We start from the raw sequence: 23,549 nt of genomic DNA, 5'->3' as shown, positions 1-23,549 counted from the left end.
CATCATGAGGACAGAGAAGGCAACGACACACACACACACACACATATTCAACCGGTTGGACCCACACACACACACACACACACACACACACACACACACACACCACACACACACACACACACACACCACACACACACACACACACACACACACACACACACACACACACACACACACACAGCCCCCTCCTCCACCTCTAAACCCCGCCCCTCTAAAGTAAGATGAGTACAGTGAGGTTAGGGTGTCCACCTGCTTCTGAAACAAACAAATAAATAAATAAATGAAAGGCTCACTCTCTCCTGCCTGTCTCTCGGCTCTTCAAAGGGGACATTAGTTCATGTGTCTTGACTGGAAAGGGAGGGTTGAAAATGTTAAAATACCTCCACAACAAAATACTTCTAGTCGCCCTATCTTATCAGCCCATATAAACTTGCAAAGCAAGTTCCATAGCAACCTGCAGACAGAAAGTAATTTGAATACTCATACAAATTCTAGTCTGACAACCAAACAGAGTGCTCAGGCCAATCCCTGGTTTGTGCCCCACTGTGTTCAACCTGGTTTGGTCTTAACAACAGGCTTTATAGGGGTAGAGCTTGTTAAGAGTCAGTGCCCAGAGATGGGCTCACATGGGAAGATGATGAAGCATAATTTGTAATCGTCTATTATCGTGGTTTCGGGACTATGACCTGGAGAATGATAAAGGGTCAACGCGTGGTTTATTCAAAGGTACAAGGTAAACGGACATGCACTCTGGAGGTGGCTAATGAGGCATCTCGCACTTCCAAGTAAAATGTCGGTCTGTTTTGCTATGGACAAAATGGTAAATATGCCACGTTTTCAAGGTCTGATATACCCAGGTAAATCTTAAGTCTGTCTTGGCATGGGCAGAATGCTAGAGAAGCAATGCCCATAGGGTCTGCCTTATCTCTAACTTTATATGGTGTTTTGTTGACCACTCCATGTATAGAAGCAGAAACTAGTCAGAAGTGGTGCTAGCACAAATATGTGGTCCTAATATTAGCTTAATATAATGTGGTTTAATAAGGCATAGATAATGCATGTAAATCAAAGTATAGACCTTAAAATGGGATATTTCACTCAGTGTAATAATTTAAATTCAATTATTTCACGTCATCAGTCACGATGAGAGTAATAAACACAAACTTGTTGTTTTGTTAAAACTAGCCACACGCTAACACCACCTTCTTGAATCATAACGAATTGGAATTGATGGCGGGCCAAAGGCTCCCCAGAGACACAGCACTTCAGCGTTTCTCATTAGACAATATCATCTGACTGTTGTAGCTTGTTTAATATGGTTTGTTTGATCCACAGGGCCTAGATAACAAAAGCAGACTCCCACCCTTGAGAGTCTGATTATAGGTCCACTCACCCTGTGATGGGAATTGCCGTAAATCGCAGTCCTCGGTAGTCCGGGACGCAACAAAATCCCAGGTAACGGCCACAGGGTTACGCACCGGCTCAAAAAAAATGAACGTGGAAATGTGAAAATAAAGGAAGGAGAAACGATAGTATAAAAGGGTAACTGAATATTATTAAAGTATATTACAATAATATGATGGCACATATTTGTCATATACAAGGTGTTATTTAAATATATATTATTTAAATATAAAATAAAGCAGTGATTAAACTATGTTTCAATGTACTGGTAGGTTAACTGGCTTTTAAGAGAAAGAGTTTGCTCTCTTTTCTTTTACGGGGACAAAGTAAATATTAACCCCGCAATCTGTGAGGTAAAAACCTACATTTAATAATATTTAATAAATACTTTGACTTTAGGTCAAGCTTGCATGGTATCAAGCACTGATTTTAAATATAAGCATTTTTGAGTAGAAAATATGTAACGTAGGCCTATGAAAAACTGTTTATAAATAAAGTGATGAGAGCCTCGCTCCAAGGGTTGCTATTAATAGACTGGCTTGGCAGCCTAGAAGCATCCTGTATGTTGCTAGCTTTAGCTGAGCACATCCGTTCCATATTAGCGCCATCTAGTGTTTCTTTTAAAATCCTGCAAATTATGCTATGGTATTTAGGCCTATGCGAATGTGCTATAAAACCAACGCCCCAAAGACTTATTAGATGGACAAACGAATTAAAACAAAATAAAGATATTTTTCATTAGTCATTCAGTCATTCATTAGTTTGGCTGTCAACTCTAGATGATAATGTAAAATACATGTAACACATGTAAACATGTGTTATAAACAAACTACAAATCTATCTACAATGCACGGTATTTGTATTACAATATATCCTATATTAAATTGATTTTCTCTTTGATTTTACCGTTTCAAACAATCCGACCAACTGAATGTTTTCACACTACACGCAGCAAGAATAATTTAGAATAATAATTAAAAAAAAATAACACCACAGCAACGTGCATTGGCAGGATAAACCGTGTTTAAGGCCAACAACAAAATGGCAAAATAAGGAAAGTTTAGACTCATGTCTGCATTCCATGAACCATATAGGGCAGACAGAATGTGCCTCATATGCAAGTCAAGAAATGTGTGGAATGAAAATCATGACCAGCATTCTCGAAATGGCCATACTGTAGTAATGTGACGTGTGTTATGCATTTCATCTAACAACTGTGCAGTTGAATGTTGACCATTTGCAGATTCTATGCTGCGTTTTTTCTCCAAGGTTCTACTTTTGGTTACTTACGGTAAGGTGGACCCGCAGTGTCCACTAAGCGGGATCAGGTGATCCTCTATCTACGAAGCGTAGGCTGACGGGTGAAAATGCAAAATGACATATAGCAAATGTCGGAGCATAATTCATTCACATTTTCGGATTAAATTCGAATTTAGATCACATCGCTGGAGCTCCGATGTTACGATGGCGCGTTAGGACTGCTGATTTGACGTGGTTTTTGATATTTTAATTTATGAAAAGTCCAATTGACAGACATATATTGGTTTCAACATGGGGCTGTGCTACAGTTTGCGTCCCCGGCTCTTTGGGGACCTAAGCGGGTCTATTTCCAACGCTAACTCGGACTCGGATCAGCCTCCAGACACAGCTGTACCTCCGCGCGCCGGGGGAGCCCGTGGAGAGGACACAGGGGGATGTGGCGAGACATCGTCGCTCCGCGGTGGAGGCAAAGTACGCCAAGGGGACACCGCTAAGCTCCCGGCCGGGGAGCTCCGCCGTGGAGATGGCACTGATGCTGTGCTCATACAAAACGGGGGTGGCGGAGGAGCGGGAAAGGGATCGGGAAAGGACCGTAGTCGACGCCTGCCGTTGCTGCAGAAGACGAGCACCCAAAAGCAAAAGAATTGGGACAAATTTGTCGTGGAGGAAAAGGAGGCCGAGAAGGAGGCGAAGAAAGTCAGTAAGAGCATTGACAGGGTGCTCAAGGAGCTCAAACGGGAGTATAAACAGACGCATCGACTGCTATTACTCGGTAGGTTGTCCCCATCTGTGTTGTGTTATGGACGTGGTATAGCCTATTATTAGGCACTGAATGTAGACAGTCAGAAATTATGTCAGTGCGTTGGGGAGGCCTTTTACTTTGTTTTTAGCTTGGCTCAGAGGACTACCCCCTGCGGTTTTCAGTGACAAATGACGAAGATGGACGTTAACCCACACACACAGCTGGGCCTGTTGTCCTGTTGCTGTTTTAAAGCTAATACATTTAATTGTTCTTGTAAATACCCACTATATACACGCACACACACACACACACACGCACACACGCACACACACAAACACACACACACACACACACACACACACACACACACACACCACACACACACACACACACACACACACACACACACACACACACACACACACACACACACACACACACGCACACACACACACACACACACTGATAAGACTGCTAGGCCTATCTAATAACACGACTTATCATTGATGGATAAATCATGTTTACCAGAAAACATTAGGTGTCAGGGTGGACCCCTTAGTACTCCTACTCCTACTGGGCCCTTATGTTTTCTAAAATGACATGTTTATACAAATGTTCATACTTAGTAGTGTGTTCTTCAATTCTTCAATAATCATTGTGGTTATGCTATTGTTACATCGACACATTTGTAATTGTGTTTGATTCACGACATGATAAGAAAAGCAGACATTCGTCAAGAGATAAACAGCTTCATGTTGTTAGTTCTACTCAACTGCTCTTCTTCTAAGTGTTAAACAGTGAGTGAGAAGCATACCTTGTCAGAACAGTATATCAGAAGGTGCTATTCCTTTTAATTCCTGTCTAAACCCATAACTCCAGTTCTAAGTAGGATAGACTGTATAACTTTCAAACTACCCTCTGGGAACTAATCTTAAACGGAAGAAGCTTCATTGTTATGGTATTCATAAAATATATATATATATATATACCAGTTCTAAGTAGGATAGACTGAATAACTTTCAAACTACCCTCGGGGGACTAATCTGAAGCAGAAGAAGCTTCATTGTTTTGGTATTCATAAAAGTCACTGTTTATATATATGTTATGTTTATTGTTGTAATCTGTCATTTGGAATGGGCTCCCTGTTCGTCTTTTGTTCCTAATCCTGATTATTTTGGTGTAAACAGGTACAGTCTGAAGTCTCTCCAGAGTGCCACAGAGGGCCTCATTTGGTCTCCTTAAGGGACCTACAAGACTCTGTACCTTTACAGGTGTCCACTGGGACTCTGGTTGCAGCCAGGAGGACTGTGCTTGGTTTTAGTTCCTCTGAAAGTGGACACCTTCCAAATAGTGTTACATTTCAAGGCGACCTAGGCTATGGCTAATCTGGGTCACTTTATCTGTTTGTATTTGCTGCTGGTGTTTGGTTGAATAATGATAGGAATAAGGAAGTGTAACTTAACTGCGCTGCCATATTTTTCTGCACGAGTTAGATTGAGATTGCACCCGTGTCGCCATATATTCTTTTTGCCATTTATATGTGTGTGGATTTTGAAATTTCATTCATTACTTATTTATTAGATCAACTTCATGTCATCAAAGTATACATTCTAATACCACAACAACAATTTGCTAACTAACAGTAACTTAAAACCTGTCTATCTGCTGAATACAAAGATGGGTGTCAAGACCAGAGTTATGTTCCAATTAAGTACAGCAACAGATGAGTAGGGTAAAGCCTGCTTTCAAAGACACAGGAGGTGGTGATTAGCATCTGCAACAGCGTTCCTAAACGACACTTGACTGGCAGTTCCATATCTCTCTCCTATCAACCCCCCTCTCCACTCCCTATTTAATGAGCACAGGCTACAGGCTCTGACACCGGATGGAAACATATGGCAAAAGGAGAGAAGGTGGACATGTCACATCGTGTCACTGCAGTGTTTCTGTTCAGTTTCAGGACTTCTTGAATGGGATGACCTCGGTGCTGAAAGAACCCCTTATTGATACATCTCCACACACCACAACACAGCCACACATGGGCCCCTGCAGGCTCGTCCATCCCCAGCTTATATATGCAAGAATGTCTCACACAGGTGAACTTTGCTTCCCTCCGGACGGGTTTTATCATTGACCATTGCTCTGTACTTTACCACTGGTGCCATTGAGTTCCTAGTTGCACTAATCATCAACAGGCGTGATTGAAGGATGAATTGTCATGTTTTATGGCTTCTATAGCAGTGCCCACCCTAGTTATTGGCCCTGATACTGCTGTCAGCTTATAACGCTTTGCTACATACAAACTGACACATACTTTTAAAGACATTGAACTATGCTCGCACCGTTGCATTTGTAGAATGCATGATTTACACTATGGCTTATCAAGGACCCCATCTCTCAGACATGAATGCATAAGGGTTTTCTGTAGCATCACAATGTGAAGTATTTTAAGAGGGTGGGACACTATTCACTTGGTAAAGGACCCCATTGTTTTGATGGCAGTTTGGAAATTGAAAAGAAACTAGTGGGACTTGTAGCTTCATACAGCAGGACATTTAATCGCTGTTTGTGTGGTCCACATATATATTTTGATGGTCAAATAATAGAAAAAACTACATTGTGGCTATATACAAGTAAATCACATGTATACAGCACTTTCTTGTCCTGAGTAACCCTAAATGGAAATCAAAGCCTTATTGCAGGCAGGGTTCAATGGTCATTGTTGGTTAGAGGTTAAGCTGAGGCCTTTTATCTGAGGGGAAGAGAAAATGTTATCATCCTCTTCCTTGAACTGTTCGAAGAAAAAACATAACAAATATGTTATGTTATATATAAGTTAATCCTATTCGCTTTAATTATGTTTTTACATATTACATTTTAGACTTTATTGTAGATATTCCCCATGTAGGCATACGATGCATATGCATTTTCTGGTTGTTATTCCGCATTAACTACATTTACATATATTTAGGGATTGCAGCTTGTGATATAAATAGATGAGTCGAATGATGACTTCAGCACAATACGTGTACGTTTTCAATGAATAACTAAGATATAAGTGAGTGGTCTATAAAAAGGGAGTCATCCAGTTTTAAAGATAAGATAACATGAACTTTAAGGATCAAAGGGAGGAGATTGTTGTGCTAGGACATCTGGGGTTATGAAGGAAAAGGGTAAATTAAAGAAGGATGGACTGTATGGACATTTAAATCCCAAGCCATTATAAACTGACTAAAAAAACGATGAATTCCCAGGAAGTGGGGGAGGGGTTTATTTGGAAAATGTTGGTAGCGCTGGTAGCGTACTAGCAAATCTAAAAAACACAAATGTTATTCTCTATTTGAGCACTAGAGAGCACTGTGGGCCAGTCGCTTGTCATGACCTTGTATTCTACGGTGGGGAGACAGGGGTGTCGAGGAGGAGGGGGTGGGGGTTGAGATTTTAACACCCAACAGATGAAGTGAGAGTCCCGGTTTTTTATTTGCATGCAGAGCTACTTTGTTCCACTCATTTCACTGCATGAACCAAGCATTTGCATGGTATTTGCATAATGTTGCCCATCGCAGCTTGTTCGTTTCTACATCTGGCACTAAGCATTGATAGCTGTCTTGTAGCCTATATTTGAATACCTATATTAGTTGGTGGTCAATGAGATATAACGCCCATTCATGGTTTGAGCCGAAATACAAAGTGACCTTTGATTGAAGCTTTTAATAATAAAGATCAAAATACGTAGGGACCATTTCAACCATATTAAATGGATAATACGGACAGTATGAGACAATACAATGCACACTGCATCATTGTATGTACATCTAACTCCAAGATTTAATCAGAGAACTGAGATATATGTCCACTAGACAGCCTAAAACACTTTACAAAAAGGCCTCCATTAAAACATGTTCTTTAATTCTGTCCAAACAGTACATGAGAAACAGAAAAATAATACTATGTAATTTGAAAGATTACAACAGTCAGAGATGGATTTTTACATAGCATGGAAATGGTACACAATGGCACACATCTTATGCATTTATTTACTCAATCGATGTAGGCTAATATAAGATGGCACAAAGGTACTAAGCTCTATGTTTATATTCACAGCCTCCTTTAACTAAAGATTGGAAACAGCATAGTTATCTGTACTATGTTATATTATATTTTAATTGTTAATTTGTGTGTGAGTGTGCATGTGTGCGTGTGACCGTGTGTGTTTGTGTGTGTGCGTGTGTGTATGTGTATAGACTTCTTTATCACACAAGTGGATAGTGTGTGTGTAATGTGTGTGTGTATATAGACTGATCTATGATGAATATTTTATCCTTTTAGTAAGTTACAACACAGTTTCTATTTTGTATTTTCTATTCCTATTTAACGGTTACCAGTTTAGTGGCTAATTATGTGTAGCAAGCACACTACACATGCTAAGATTCTATTATCTTTGCCCAAAGCCTTATAAGTCATAGGCCTTGAGCAACTTTAACTAAGACATATAAGTCAAAGTGATATGCTAACATAAAATAGTATTACAGAGTAATGTATGGGATGTATTATCTGAACTGAATCGTTTGCTACCTCATCAAGTGTTCTTTAGTGTTTATCAACAAACAAAAGGTATATACATCGGAATTGGTTCTTTCCTTGGGTATCCCAAACTGCAACAAACAAACATATGGTTATATTTATTTTTAAGCAGGTAATAGCAATAGCTATTATCCTTCCTAACGCCAGATAGTCCTCTGATGATATACACAATTACACATAGAGCAATATGACATGTTTACTGTAATATACGGCACAATCCTGCTTTAATATCACATTAGCAATATTTGATTACATTATATATGTAACATTGTAAACGTTGTAAACAGGGCTTTAGTTATCCTCAAATTGACACAATAGTAGACTACTGCAGAGTAAACATAATTTAGGACAAAACTTGTTGTATATCTAAGCTCGTTTGACTTGGCCTATATTCCTATATAAGTTATATGTTCTAACTTCTAATGTAAGTACACAACCTACCCATAAAAAATATATGTCATGTGCGGCGTGTTTGTTGTGTATCAAGACATTGAGTCAGGAATATAGTTAACTTTAGTATGTAGACAGAGTGCAGTTTACTTGGTAAACAATCGAGAGTTTAGGTCAGGGCCATCTCGCTGACTGCGTTCATGTTGGACGACATGAGACCCAGCCCTCTGAAAGTAGTCTGTAGAGGCGGACACTTTCCACCCCTTGTCGATTCGTTTGATAGCTGGCTAGTGGAGGACTCCTGTAGGCCTACTAATGTTTTTTTTAATGGCTCAACCTTTCCAATGCAACTTCTAAAATTATATCAGCCTATATATATATGTACATATATATATATAGGCCTGCCTGATTGGGATTGTTAAATTTGAACGTAGATATTTCTTCGTTTCTCTCTCCCTTGGTTCACGGTTACTTCCTGGTGTCACAGAGAGAGGCAGTGCTGAGTTAAAGAGACAGAAATACTGATAGAAATTTAGATAGAAAATACTGTGAGAAGAGGGGAGGAACAAGATAGGAGCAGTTGACTGGATTCCAGAAATCGAAACCCCCTCTTCCTTTGCATGTTTGCCATTATTTTTTTAAACATCGTTTTTTTTGGTTTGAAAACCCAGAATATCGTTTAGATGACTCGGATGCCGAAGCTCCAGCTCGTTGCGGCTAAAGCGGAATTGTAACGGGGAACGTATTCCTCCCTCCGACCGAGAAGCCTCGCCAAGATTTACAATATACGTATTGCTTTTTTAATATACCATCCGAGGTATTTCCATATTTTCTTTTAACGAGGAAGGGTTAAAAGAGACGGAAGATGGGTTGTTTGGGCAACAGCAAGACTGAAGATCAACGCATCGACGAAAAGGCACAACGAGAGGCAAATAAAAAAATAGAAAAACAGTTACAAAAAGAAAGACAAGCATATAAAGCTACACATAGGCTGTTATTATTGGGTAAGGCTTTCATTTATGGTTTGTGTCAATGTCTCTCTATGCCTTTCTGTTGCTGAACACGTACCCGTTTGACAGCGCTTGCGATATGTCAGGGGGGTGGATATTGATGGAAACGAAGCCGAGCATACAATTACATTCAATTCGAAAACATTTGTCCATTTTTTTTGAGGCTTGTCAGGATGTCTGCATTTCGTGTTTTGATAACATGCTCATGTATTGGGTTTATGTCCAAGGTGCGGGTGAGTCCGGAAAAAGCACCATTGTGAAGCAGATGAGGATTCTACACGTCAACGGCTTCAACGCAGAGTGAGTGTTATTCAATAGTTTCACATGAGATAGCCTGTGTGTTGTACAAAAATAATCTCGATTAATGTTTTGTGTCTGTGTATTAATGAGTGAGACTGTCGAGGCTGTAATATAGGCTGAATGGATTTTCCTCAGGCACTGCAGCGCCTGTTGGGCGCAGTGTTCAGTTCATATAAGCTATTTTCTTCCCATTTCCTCCTTTTTGGATCAACAGACTACATCTGTAAGACATAACGTTTGAGTACAGAAAAATGTCCGATTAATTGTTTCTCAGTTTCATGTTAAAGGGTGATAGGTCGGATTCAATAGACCTATTGATGGTTTGTTTTGCTGCAAGGCCTTGCAATGGCATTGATCTGACCAATGGTCTATTTTGAACATGCCTATATGTCACATTGCTGTAATTGTATGAGTATCTTACTGTCTGGCCCTACAGCAATTCCTATCCCTACTTTAGGGGATATTCAAGCCGCTTTTATCTGACTACTGCCAGCAGCGATTAGTTTGTTGTGGACATTGCCTGATTGATAGTCCCCTTACACCTGTACTGTGTCCCCACACAGAGAAAAGAAACTGAAAATACAAGATATACGAAAAAACGTTAAGGATGCCATAGTGGTAAGTTTGATCCGTATCAGTGCTTTCCTATTTTTGTAAATAATTATCTCTGTGTCTTTTAAATGTAACCTAACATTTTTAGTGAATAGTCCTATATTTATTGTGTACTAAAGGCTTGTTATGTTTTCTTCTTACTTCCAACTTGTGATCTGAAGACGATAGTGTCGGCAATGAGCACTTTGATACCCCCAGTCCCGCTAGCTAATCCAGAGGACCAATTCAGAATTGAGTACATCAAAAGCATAGCTCCTCTCTCCGACTTTGACTATTCACAGGTAAGATTTCCATCATCTTGTGTCGTGTATTTGTGTGTTTGTGTCTTGTGTGTGCGTTTGTGTGTGTGTGTATGACTGTGTGTGTGTGTGTGTGTGTGTTTGTGTGTTATATATATATGTTTTGTGTGTGTGTGTATGAGGAGAGAGCATGAAATAGTGAATGAGACTAATGCACAGACTAATGGGTCAGGATATATATTTGTATTGTTTTCTAGAGAGATTGCAATGTGTGTCTCCTTGATACGCATTATATTCTAGATTTTAATTGGGGAAAAAGGAGCTTATTTTATTTTCAAAGAGTGAGTTTTGGAAAACATCAAGGATGCACTATCACAGGGTTTCATAAGAGAAAACTGATTATAACATCCATATAATAGCAACTTTATTTACGATCTGCCACCATTTTGAATGCTTATCATGCTTCGTAGCTGGGACAGACATTGGGATTTTAATGTGATCAGAAAAAGGGATTGTTTTCAGTGTTCTACCACCTGATAGCTCTAGGTCACGTGATAGCCAGATAGGGAAATAATATTTTACATAATTTCAAAAGTCTTCCTTGTTTTAAAATAAGAGTCGCAGCTTCTGCAAAATAGGGCAGGAGAAATCAACGCATAGACATAAAGGAAAAAGATTATTAGCGTGTTACTACCTACTATTTCGATTTAGTGCTTCTTATTTTTACTGTACTGTACAGAGAAACTAACTCCATATTATGCAAGGCTAAAATGGCTGTGTTTTGTGGGGAAATGTGTGTATTATTGATATTTATCGATTAGGGAGCGTACCTTGATTATTTTGAGTGTGGATTGGATCCCAACTATTCAATTGTGGTACATGAATCAAACAGGTTCATTTTAATGTTTCTTAAAGTTTAAAGAAGTACATGCTGAGTAGTCATGAGAAAGCCTGGTTCTCAAAGGCCAGTTCACTCGCATCGTTTCCCTCATGGCCCAATCCATAGGCCCACCATAACAATCACCTCTGACGTTGTCACGTGACTAGTATTGTTTAGTACAGTGTCACTTTACATCACCCATGGGATGTTTCTCATTCTCTCCTCTCTAGCCAGCTTATTTGCTGAGCAATTGCAGGAATATAAAGTTTAAAGGTGTGTGTGTGTGTGTGTGTGTGTGTGTGTGTGTGTGTGTGTGTGTGTGTGTGTGTGTGTGTGTGTGTGTGTGTGTGTGTGTTGGACAGTTCAGGGCCATTGGGAGGGCTGTCTCCATGTTCCCAGGCCTAGCCAAACCAAGGGGAACAACATAGCTTTGTCTGGTGTGTCTGTGCATGTCATCAGTGGTGGGCATTACTAGTGTTGTTGGTGTCACCACTACATTGTCGCCAGTATATCACCACATAGCCTAGCTTGGCTTGATATCCAATACAGCCCCCCTAGGAACTCAGCCAATTCCTGTGGCTCTAACCTGTTGGGGCTACAATGAAATGGGAAAGTGTGGAAGGGCGGGTTATGCTGGCTTAAAAAGTAGTTGGGTGAGTTGGCATCATGGTCAACCAATTTCATACATTTGAACACACAAGGTTATTTGTAATTCTCAGCTTCATTTTGTCGTGCATAGCACAACGGCACAATTATTTTAGCCTGGTTACAATGTCCTTTTAATCGTGCATGAACCCTCCCAGTTTTCATATTCTGTTCTTACCACTCGAAATGGGCCATTTTTTAAAATGCCCCTGGCCTACCTTTACCCTACCACGAGCAACAAGGGACAACAGTAAACTCATGGAAAATAGGGCGCTGAACGGCCGTCTATGCAAAGCAGAAACAAATGAAATAGCGGGAGCTATGCTTAGCTTTCCAACAACCATCGGGTGAAGCAAATTCAGATGAGTTGGCTGCCCATTTTAAACAATGAGCAGCTTTCCCCAGGATTGGGCCTGATGCCTCCCCTATGTCATGGCGTACAAACCAACTAGCTCCATCACCTAACACAACCACCTAGCACCTTCAGCTAACACAACCAGCTAGCAGCATCACCTAGTACAACCACCTAGCACAACAACCTAGAACCTTCACCTAGAACCATCACCTAACACAACCACCTAGCACAACCACCCAGCATAACCACCTAGCACAACCACCTAGCACCATAGCCTAGCACAACCACCCAGCACCATCACTTAACACAACCACCTAGCACAACCACCTAGGTGTAGCACCAATACCTAGGACCAACCGCCTACCACAATCACCTAGGTCCTAGCACCAACCAACTAGGTCCTAGCACCAACCATCTATGTCCTAGCACCAACCATCTAGGTCCTAGCACCAACCATCTAGGTCCTAGCACCAACCACCGAGGTCCTAGCACCAACCATCTAGGTCCTAGCACCAACCATCTAGGTCCTAGCACCAACCATCTAGGTCCTAGCACCAACCATCTAGGTCCTAGCACCAACCATCTAGGTCCTATCACCAACCACCTAGGTCCTAGCACCAACCATCTAGGCCCTAGCACCAACCACCTAGCGCAACTACTCTGGCCATGCACCACTTACCTAGGAGCTAGCACCAACAACATAGGACCGACCACCTAGTAACACCACCTAGGAAGGACCTGGCATCTAGCACCAACGACGACCACCTAAAATTCCCACCCAGCAACACCACCTAGAAACTAACCGCTAGCAACAACCTGCTGCCACCGACTCCCTAGCACAACCACCTAGCATAAACTACCTAGCATCAACCACCTAGCACCGACCACCTAGCACAACCACCTAGCATCAACCACCTAGTATCAACCACCTAGCATCAACCACCTAGCACCGACCACCTAGCATCAACCACCTAGCATCAACCTCCTAGCATCAACCACCTAGCACCGACCTCCTAGCATCAACCTCCTAGCATCAACCCCTTAGCACAACCACCTAGCACCAACCCCTTAGCACAACCACCTAGTATAAACCACCTAGCACCGACCACCTAGCATCAACCTCCTAGCACCAACCACCTAGCATCAACCCCTTAGCACAACCACCTAGCATCAACCTCCTAGCATCAACCACCTAGCATCAACCTCCTAGCACCAACTACCTAGCATCAACCCCTTAGCACAACCACCTAGTATAAACCACCTAGCCCCAACCTCCTAGCACCAACCTCCTAGCATAGCCACCTAGCATGAACCCCCTAGCACCAGCCAGCTAGCCCATTCTGTTTAACATCCATTTCAACAGGTTGAGGTCGCTATAAAGTGGCCATAGAGATGTTTTAATGTGTATGTAAACTTTGGTTGGGGTTTGGTTTGACAATCGTTGTTGACTTTTTTGTGTAAAGCATAAGATGTACATGTTTCCTTTGATATTTAGAACTCAAGGGGCGAGCAGATTTCTTAGGGGCTACAGTATGGGCCCAAATCCATGGACCTATACCATCAGTCTTACAGTGAAACGGTCCACTGTGGTGACATAGCAGCCCACGGGATTTTGTTCAAACTACTTTATGTCGTTGAAAATCTGTGTGTGGGTTAAGTATGGCTTTTAAGGAACATAATCGACATGGTCTTCTCAGTTTTTTTACATTATTTACATGTTCTATATCTTGTAATTGACGGCGAATGGTCGCAAGGCAAATGAATAGTGTTCGATAGGCTAGATGTTGTTTGTTTACGATGCCCCGAAAACTCAATTCTTTCCTTTGGTACTAATATTGATATACAAAATAACTTTTATTAGCATATTTGGTCATGCAATAATTGATGTTTACGGTCATGTAACACAGTTCATGAAACACAGTTACACACAATGGTGTCCATCTGCAGTCACTAGATGGACTGCTCACAAGAATCTTGTGAGCGGGACAAAGACAGCACAATTCTAATGGGCGACGATCATCTAACTTTTTAAAGTATAAGTCAGGGGTTGAGGCTTGAGACCCTTGAGAAAGGACATCCAGGAGAGCGATACGTGTACTAGGTGACCCCAGAGGAAACGTAAAAACAGCTAACACATAATTAAGGTATGGACAGAGAAAGTGGTACTGTAAAATTAGAATAAACAAGACAAAATGACACCATGTGTGGCGCTCAAAGGTTAGAGGGTAGTAGAGGTATGTTAACAGTATGGGGCTGTTATGGCTAAAGCATAGACCATACTCTGTATATAGAGCAATGATGAAGGGGAGCATGTGCTCGTGAATAGTTGTCGTTGATGGGTACAAATGGGATGTATTAATGACATAACCGTACAATTGACTGGAAGCACAAAATTATAGATTTCTTGAAAACTTTTTTTAAACATCACAAATCCAGTGAAAAAGTATGGACGCATTAAAGAGAGGGGGGAAAGAGTTAAATGTTTGTGTTTAGACAATTTCTCTCTCGCTCTCTATCTGTCTCTCTCTGTCTCTGTCTCTCTCTCTCTGTGTCTGTGTCTCTGTGTGTGTGTGTGTGTGTGTGTGTGTGTGTGTGTGTGTGTGTGTGTGTGTGTGTGTGTGTGTGTGTGTGTGTGTGTGTGTGTGTGTGTGTGTGTGTGTGTGTGTGTGTGTGTGTGTGTGTGTGTGTGTTATCAGTTCCTCTGTAGGGCACTGCACCACACACTGCATTTATTCAAAGACCCAGTGTCACACGCCTCTGTGGAAAAGAGCCCGAGGAGAACCATACTCTGGTTCTCTCTCCCTGTCCCCCACCCTCTGGTCCCCATCAAGATTAATGTTTCGCTAGCACTGTTGGGCCCATCCCTTGTTGGTCGAGGGGGGCCCTTGCCTTGACCAGCGGCCTGACGGAGATGGTGGAGGCCGGGCCCCAAAGCTTAGAGACAAACCCCAGCCATAGGATGTTTTACGGGGTAGAATATTGTGGCTATTGGCTGAGGTGGTCGAGTTGGGATGTGACAGCAAGAACAAACCGTTATGGCTGGATGATGGCCCGTTTTTTTGTTTTTTGCTATCGTAATCTTTGTTACAGAAAGTTTGCTTATTGCAACCATTGTGGGCACGGGAAAAGGGATTTTCGATCTTGCTTCGAAAATTAATCCATGGTCCGTCTTATCCTGGCGTGAGGAAGTAAATGTTTGATTGTATCGTAGCTGCTAGCTAACACAATTACCATTGTAGGCATAACATGTTATAGCTTCCTCTTCACTTTAGAGGCAGCAGCTGGTTAACCAGTTTTTAATAAACGACAACCGACTTGGTGGTGTGTTTTTGTAGAGAAACACACAAACGACACAACGAAGCAAAAGAAACACCCAAATCATTTAGCAACAAGGCCGTACCTCCGTGTTTATTTTATTTACTCCTTAATCACCGGATCTCTTTCGAGGAGATCTCCCAAAGCATGTGATTATTTGTCAGCTCCTACACCCCCCCCACCCTTCCCTCCAGTTCAGGGGCCTTCTCCCCCCCCCCCCCCGCCCTGTCTTCCCCGGTGGAGCGAGCGGGGAGTGCAGCGGGTCATGTGTTAGTCTCAGAGCCGGGGGGCGGCGGGGGTCTAAAAAAGACATGTGCACAGTAGAGCCCTGAGAGGTATTTAAAACCAGTCATCTTTGTTCGGGGGGGGGGGGGGGGGGAAGCATACAGAGAATCCTGAGAAATATCTCAAAGTCATTGATAAGATGAAGCCCCCCCCCCCTCTCCCTCTCTCCAACTCGCAGTGCCATCCTTGCATAATACGCACCATTGTCCAGCACCAGCGGTCAGCTGAAGAGCTGTGGGAGACTATGTTTAGTAACTCTTTTTGGTTGTGTGTCTGTTTGTGTGTGTGTGTGTGTGTGTGTGTGTGTGTGTGTGTGTGTGTGTGTGTGTGTGTGTGTGTGTGTGTGTGTGTGCGTGTGTGTTTGTGTTTATGTGTGTGTGACGTGTTTATGTGTGTGTGTGTTTGTGTTTCTGTTTTGTTGGATGTCTACAATATGTATAATATGGATGTCATAAGGAAGACATGCATATTGTCATAATATTGTGTCAACGGTGTGAATAATTGATCGAACATTCTAAAAATCGAAAGGTCCTCTCGATCAATGTCTGGGTAAACATATTGTGGTCACTGATTTCTCAATGTGGCCCTAGCGAGTGAGATGGCCGTTTGTATTTAATATTATCGTACTTAAACTTGATGAACATGTGGCTATCTATCTATCTATCTATCTATATATTTCTTCATTCCTTGCCCTTGCATGGGCCCTCTTGGTTTTAACATTCACTTACAGAAGTGCAGAGATGTGAGACCATCATGTCTTTTTTATGTCCCTCTATCTGACATATTCCTAATTCAAATAAAATGTAGAATTATTAGCATAGTGTTGTATGTTTTAGTATGCGTAACACAGCATATCATTCAGTATGAAGCGGCAGATTTTTCTTACATGATATTTGTATTTCAGATCATTGGCAAAGTGAGTCATCAATACTAATTCGTATTAGGTCTATGGTGCCCTAATGCCCCTTCAAAATTATGATCTGGCTAAATTAACTTTTACGAAAACAAAACTGCTCTTTGTTCCTCCTGTATACGTATACGCTACTGCTTGTGTTTTTCCTATACAATCAGAGCTGCTTATGTGTCAGAACCATCATACATGTGGGTAATATATACATTATGAGTTACAAACACAGGGGTGCTGTACAGCAGTTATGGTAACCAACACGTAAACTATGAATTTGGACCAATAAGTCGGTCGTTGGTTGTATTTAGATGGAAAGGTGGCCTCCACGTATGTTGGACTCTACCCACCCCCCCCATTCCGTTCCCCTTTCCCTCATCCGCATTGCACTGTGTGTGTTTATTAATCTCTATATATTTCTGTGACATGCTATCTTTATTAACACCCCTTCTGTTTCCGCAACAGGAGTTCTTTGACCATGCGAAGAAACTGTGGGACGACGAGGGAGTAAAAGCGTGCTTCGAGAGGTCCAACGAGTACCAGCTCATTGACTGCGCACAATAGTGAGTTCACACGCTTTTATTTTGTGTGCGCCTCTACGTGCGTGCCTGCGCATATGTGTGTGTTTCCTTTATCTAGCCTATTGTGTGCTTCCAGGTGGACAATAAGATTCTTGACAATGCGTCCACCAAGTTTTGTAATCGTCGGTAACTTTCGCAACTGGAAATCGGTGTGAAAGCGATAGAATTGTTAATTTCGGTTTGGCAGCTTGCAGAGCGAGTGGCACGTTCTGCTGCTGGGTTTGTCCTCTTCCCCTTTGTTTGTGGTTTGAGAGAGCGCTGCACAGTATGTGCGAATGTCATGTCAAGTATGACTACAGGAGGCATGTGTTTACAATGGGTGGGGCATGCCAAGCGCCTGTTGAATTAGCATTTTTGGAAATCGAGCACAGGCCAATGCATGAACATATGCACACATGACCGCCAATCTAATAAATACAATTGGCAGGCCAATTGTATTTATGATGATTCTCCAGAATGTTTTTTAACTTACAGGTAATGTTGTCCATCACAGGCATGGGGTTATTTATCCTGTACAAGTCGTTTCTTATAATGGTAGTGCTGGCAGTCCATTTCTGATGGTAGTTCCGAAAGCACTTGGTAATTCACAAACAATGGCATGATTCAATACATTTTTATTGGCAATGACAGTATTACTGTCTATAATTACTTATCGGGCTGAGTCTAAATTGTCTGTTGAAGTAAAACCTTAGCAGCCGTTTTACTCATAATCGTTGGAAATGTAACAATTTGTCATGGTAAACTGGAATAGATGGGTTGTATGTTTGCCGGTATACAGTAGATCATGTTTGGTGCCTTTGTAGCTAAGATGGACCCCTTTCTGGTCACAACAGAATAATCTATCTCATGTCCAGTGAGGGACTGAAAACCATGTTTATCAATCAATACCATCGCAGCTTAGTAGAATTAGGATTGATATTACAATACTTTTACTGTTACTATTATAAAGTCTGTAGTTCTGGATTACTGTTTTAACAGTTGCAGACGTAGACATTTCATCGTGGGAGCATTCCAACGTGTAAAATGGGCTGGCGGCTGCCTTCTGGAAATGCACCATACCATACCGTGTCTTTATTTTGATACCATCATTTGTTTTGGTTTTTGGCTCCTGGCCCGTGAGGCCCTTGGGTTCTTCACCTAACCCTGACCTGTGGCTGCTGTCACTGTCAAAGGTTGGCCCCACTCTCCCAGTGAGTGCCACGTCTTCCAGGACGCGATACATCACGCCCACAGCACACTTGTCCCAACACTCAACAGTCCATGCGGTGTGGGATCGCCCCATGAGGGACTCCTGTGTCACAGTACTTTTCCCCAGATGAGAGGGGCCCTTACCCAGTGCCCGACCAGCCGCACACCGGCAGCGGCCGTCGCTGGGTTGGCGGTTTTCCGCCTGTGGCATGTGCCAAGAAAAAAGGACATTTGGATATGCAAAGTGAGCTCTCCCCCTCTACCTGTTCTGCTTCCTGCCGGGCTCACCTCTGGATTCAGATGTAAACATACGAGGGGCGAGAGAGGGGGGGGGGGGGGGGGTGGCCTCATCCGCAGCCCCCCCGTCTTTAGCCTCGCCTCTCATCTCAAAGGTTGCCCTGCTTTATCTCTGGGTTCGGTCAAAGTTACACCGTATCTGTGTGCAGCCTGTCGTCCTGTTGTCAAGTTATGTGGTTGTTGGGGGGGGGGGGGGGGGGGGGCGGGATGGGGGGGCATGGGCTATATGGTAGACAAACCGTCTCCTTTACGATTTCCCTGAATACCCTCTGGACATACATTTCAACACCCTTTGGGAGGGGGGATTGTACTGTGTGTGTGTGTGTGTGTGTGTGTGTGTGTGTGTGTGTGTGTGTGTGTGTGTGTGTGTGTGTGTGTGTGTGTGTGTGTGTGTGTGTGTGTGTGTGTGTGTGTGTGTGTGTGTGTGTGTGTGTGTGTTTCAGCGTTGTGAGCGTTTTGCCGGTCCTTTCTCGATTGACACCAGGCAAAAGCCAGTGTATGCCGACCCCAGGGAAAACAGACAAGAGAGAGAGGGAGAAGGGGAAGAGTGAGAGATATAGAGATGGGGGGGGGGGGGGGGGGGGAGACGACGACAGAGAGAGAGCGAGAGAGAAAGAAAGATGAAGGAAGACAGCGACAGAGAGTCAGGTGATAGCAAGAGAGTCACATGAGGCTGTAAGGTAGCGCTGATACAGACTTGGGCCTGTGGTTTGGCCCTTTTTCTGCCTTGTCCCCGCGTGTGTGTGTGTGTGTGTGTGTGTGTGTGTGTGTGTGTGTGTGTGTGTGTGTGTGTGTGTGTGTGTGTGTGTGTGTGTGTGGGTGTGTGCGTTCATGTGTGTGTGTGTGAGTGTGTGTGTGTGTGTGTGTGTGTGTGTGTGTGTGTGTGTGTGTGTGTGTGTGTGTGTGTGTGTGTGTGTGTGTGTGAGCCTGCATCTGTGCGAACATGAGTGCATATGAGCAAATGTTCTTCCTTTTTAGCTTGCAATTGAGTCATAGAAGTATTGTTTTGAGTTTGGCATGTGCCGTTAGTTTGACAAGCAGGTTTTTCACTTTAAGGATTGTGCATGCGTGTGAAGTTACACATTGAACCTCAAAACAAAGAGGAGATTTCAGTAGTAGTTCCCCTCTCAGTTTAAAAATTAGCACAGGCTGCAATTTAGCAATAGAGCTATGGGCCTCATCACACTGAAAATAAATAATATCAATAGAATTCATTAATAATTTATTTTTGATCTCAATACCTCAATAATAACCCTGCTTTCAAACCATATGATAAGACAAAACGGTATCTAGGCTACATGTGTGTGAAAATGCTTATTGCGGTTGTCTTTATCAGTAAAAAACTTTTTTTGTCTCTGTCATGCACATGTGTGTGGACTGGGATTTGTCAGACAGCATGTCCACTCTTTGACTTCCTGTCTTGGCCTTAACCTCCATGTGAACTCCTGAGAGGTGTACGAGAAGGCTATAACAACCCATTCTCCTTCATAGCCCCAATATAACATCCTCATGATGTTCCTGGGTTTTGTAATACTGGTCAAAGATTGTAACGTTGTCAGTTGACATCCACTCAAATGTTTTATTCTTAAATGGGCCCTTTGTTGGATCACACAACTGCAAATTAGTTACGAATAGAGACTAGCCTTAAACTGTGAAACTGAACTTTAGCTTTGGAGTTATGATTCATTCAAAACATTTTTGCATTGCATGCATTTTGAAACTATTTAATAGAGTGCAGTATTTCAATGCCTGTCACCAAGGAAATGTGCATACAAACACATCAAATAAGATACAGTATTATACAGTAACCACTGCTGTGCAATACTGTGTTGCAAGAAAAGCATTGTATACGAACACAAAATCTACCAACCTACGATCCTCAAAGAAATCATTTATTGCTACTGTTTTTACGCATTTTATCATACCTCTGTGTAACATTCACACACGTCAAGAAGACAACATTTTATGTTCATTTAAAGGTTTACGCTGTAATCCAAATAATAATCCTCCTTTGTCCTTCACGGACCTCTGTTGGCCTCATTTATTTAGTATTTTTTTCCAGCAGCTCTGATGCTGACCGGCTCTATAGGACAGAGCGTGGCATGCTATGTGACGATGGGACGATGTGACGAGCACTTGTTATGCCAAAGAGCATGTCCATATTGATGCTTTGGAATCCTGTCACCCATTGATCCCCTCCCCTCCTCTTTCCCTCTCTCTCTTCCTCTCTCTGCATCACACATTTATATGTTTTTAAGAGCATAGATATGTGTCTGCTTGTCAATTGATTGATTGATTGATTGATTAGTTGATTTTTAGGTTGGGGGCTATTTTTGGCTGCAACCCATTGATTTGAATCCCCTGCCCTGTAACAGCAACATCTTTGTTCTCCCTCCCATAGGTAGTCTTTAAACTATGGGTTCTACTCAAATTCTTAGCCTGTCAATGTGTATTTCATAAATTACCGATATAGAAGTCGGGATGTTGATGTTATTAGCATTTAGGCATGAAAGTTGTATTAACGTCATAAATACCTTAATTGGACACTGTTATTTAGTTATTTGACCTTAACTCTCATGACACTGTATTAAATGGCAGCTGTGATGGCTGTGAGCTCCTCCTGAACTGGTCAGCAGATCCAGGGGGAGTTGTAGATTGTATGGAAGCAGACAGAGAGCCAGGTTGTGTTGAGATAACCTGGGTAGGTGTGTGAGCTTCAGAGCTTATGATGTTAATTTGGAGATAGACCGATCAAGCATGGTGTGTGCAGATTCAGGGGACCCAAGCTTTGGGTCAAAGCTTTGGGTTTGGATTGCATTGGTGACACATTTCTAGGGTCGGCGGCCCATCAGGTTGATCAACCCTGGTTTAAGGTTGGGCCGAAGGGAGGAGGCCAGTCATCAGGGTCTTTTTGTGGCCTTGCTGGATTTGCAGAAAGTTGTAGCTCCAGCGAGGCCCTGTGGAAAGGGCTCTGGCTGGGACCTGGACCGGGCTCCTCTAGTGAGGGTTTCTGAGTTGGAGCCAGGGGTCAGAGAGACAGCTGGGACTGGGACAGCCATGGACCCAGGATGGGGAGATGGGGAGATGGGGAGATGGGGAGATGGGGCTGGGGTGTAGCGCTGGTCACGGGACCCAGTCACCAGCCCGGGGGCCTCTGACACAGTCATCTTGGGGAATAATGCTTAGAGAATGACGGGCATTGTCAGCAGGCCTGTGCCCCTGAAGGGCCCAGGGAAACAGAGGGGCTACGCTTCGCAAACACTGGCCATCCTCAGTGAGGAGCCTCTTCTGTTCTCAGAAGAGCCTGGGAGCACGATATTTATACATCGGCTGTGTGTCACTGTTGCTGTTTTTTTTCTGTCGCCGTTTAGTTTGTGTGTTAGCTCCAACTCATGTCCATACATACTGTAAGCCAGGGGAAGATAGCAAAGTCCTGTTTGAAGGCCGCCCCTCCACCGTACACAAACATGTTCCCTTCCAGCCCGGCTGCCGTTTGAGTCGACATGTTCAAATGTTAGAGGGTTGTCCGTTTGTTGGTTTGAATACGCGGTGATCACAAATGAACATGTGCTGTAAGTACAGACCTAAATGGTCCCGGAGTAGGATAGTGAGTGTGTGCAACAGAAACGGGCCCGCTATGGTTATCCATGTGTGCGGCTTCAGAGCCTAGTTGCATATTAAGCAGTGTCAAACCTTAATAGACTTTTTTGTTTGGTCTAGATTAACAAAAACCTTTGTGTCACTTGCGGAAATCAGATGACCTGCTGCCAGCTGACTGTGGAATATTCAAAGGAGGCACTATGAAAGTGTGTGTGTCTGTGTGTGTGTGTGTGTGTGTGTGTGTGTGTGTGTGTGTGTGTGTGTGTGTGTGTGTGTGTGTGTGTGTGTGTGTGTGTGTGTGTGTGTGTGTGTGTGTGTGGGTTGGTGGTTCTGGGTTGGTCTGAGTGTTTGGTTGTGGATGTGTGTGGGTAGGTTTGCATGCATGTGTTTGTGTGTGCATCTACTTGCATGCACATTTCTTGGTGTGAGTGTGCATGTTGCTATGTTGCACAGTGTTTATCCACATCCCCAATGTTTGTGAGTTTGCATCGTTAGCTTTAGCATTAGCATGAGCGTTGGCTTTAGTATTGGTATTGGTATCAGGCAGCATATGTTTTGTTTGATGGTTATGCATAAATTCTTTATTTGTGTTATGTAAAAAATGTAATTAATATTATTTTTTAAGTAATGTCCCAGTAAACACTATGTATTACTGCAACAATGATGGCATTATTTACAACAAGAAAGCTAACATTTGGCTAATATATACATTAAAGTTCCCACAAAATGAAAATCTTGCTCTGTTATGTCCAAATTGGCTACAGTGGTACTTCTATACCACAATATAGGCCAAACAATAATTAAATTGTTCAATGTAGGCATTCTTCATATATTTATGCCAAAAAATGTCCCATTGTTTACTTCTGGTATAAGGCTGTATTAGGTAGTTATGATGACACATGCCTGGAATGGCGTTTAACGGACAAGTATTTCCTCCAATTACATTACTCTATTGTCA

At 42.5% G+C, this 23,549-nt stretch overlaps 1 protein-coding gene across 2 annotated transcripts in view; it reads left to right on the top strand.

The window, feature by feature from the left end:
• Positions 1-2,736: 2,736 nt before the first annotated feature.
• LOC130387035 (guanine nucleotide-binding protein G(olf) subunit alpha) overlaps positions 2,737-23,549 on the top strand; it is a 47,395-nt gene continuing 26,582 nt past the window's right edge. Inside the window, exons 1-5 of one of the 2 annotated variants that reach the window (XM_056595962.1) lie at positions 2,737-3,436; positions 9,618-9,690; positions 10,254-10,308; positions 10,464-10,583; positions 17,391-17,488. In XM_056595962.1, coding sequence (XP_056451937.1) covers positions 2,956-3,436; positions 9,618-9,690; positions 10,254-10,308; positions 10,464-10,583; positions 17,391-17,488 — 827 coding nt within the window. In that variant the 5' untranslated portion in view covers positions 2,737-2,955. Of the gene's footprint in view, positions 3,437-6,841; positions 9,385-9,617; positions 9,691-10,253; positions 10,309-10,463; positions 10,584-17,390; positions 17,489-23,549 lie in introns of those variants that run through there. The other variant, XM_056595963.1, reaches the window with a different exon arrangement.

The sequence above is a fragment of the Gadus chalcogrammus genome, chromosome 8 (genome assembly GCF_026213295.1).
Source record: "Gadus chalcogrammus isolate NIFS_2021 chromosome 8, NIFS_Gcha_1.0, whole genome shotgun sequence".
In the NCBI taxonomy this organism is placed as follows: Eukaryota; Metazoa; Chordata; class Actinopteri; order Gadiformes; family Gadidae; genus Gadus; species Gadus chalcogrammus.
This window is presented reverse-complemented; position numbering and strand designations above follow the sequence as displayed.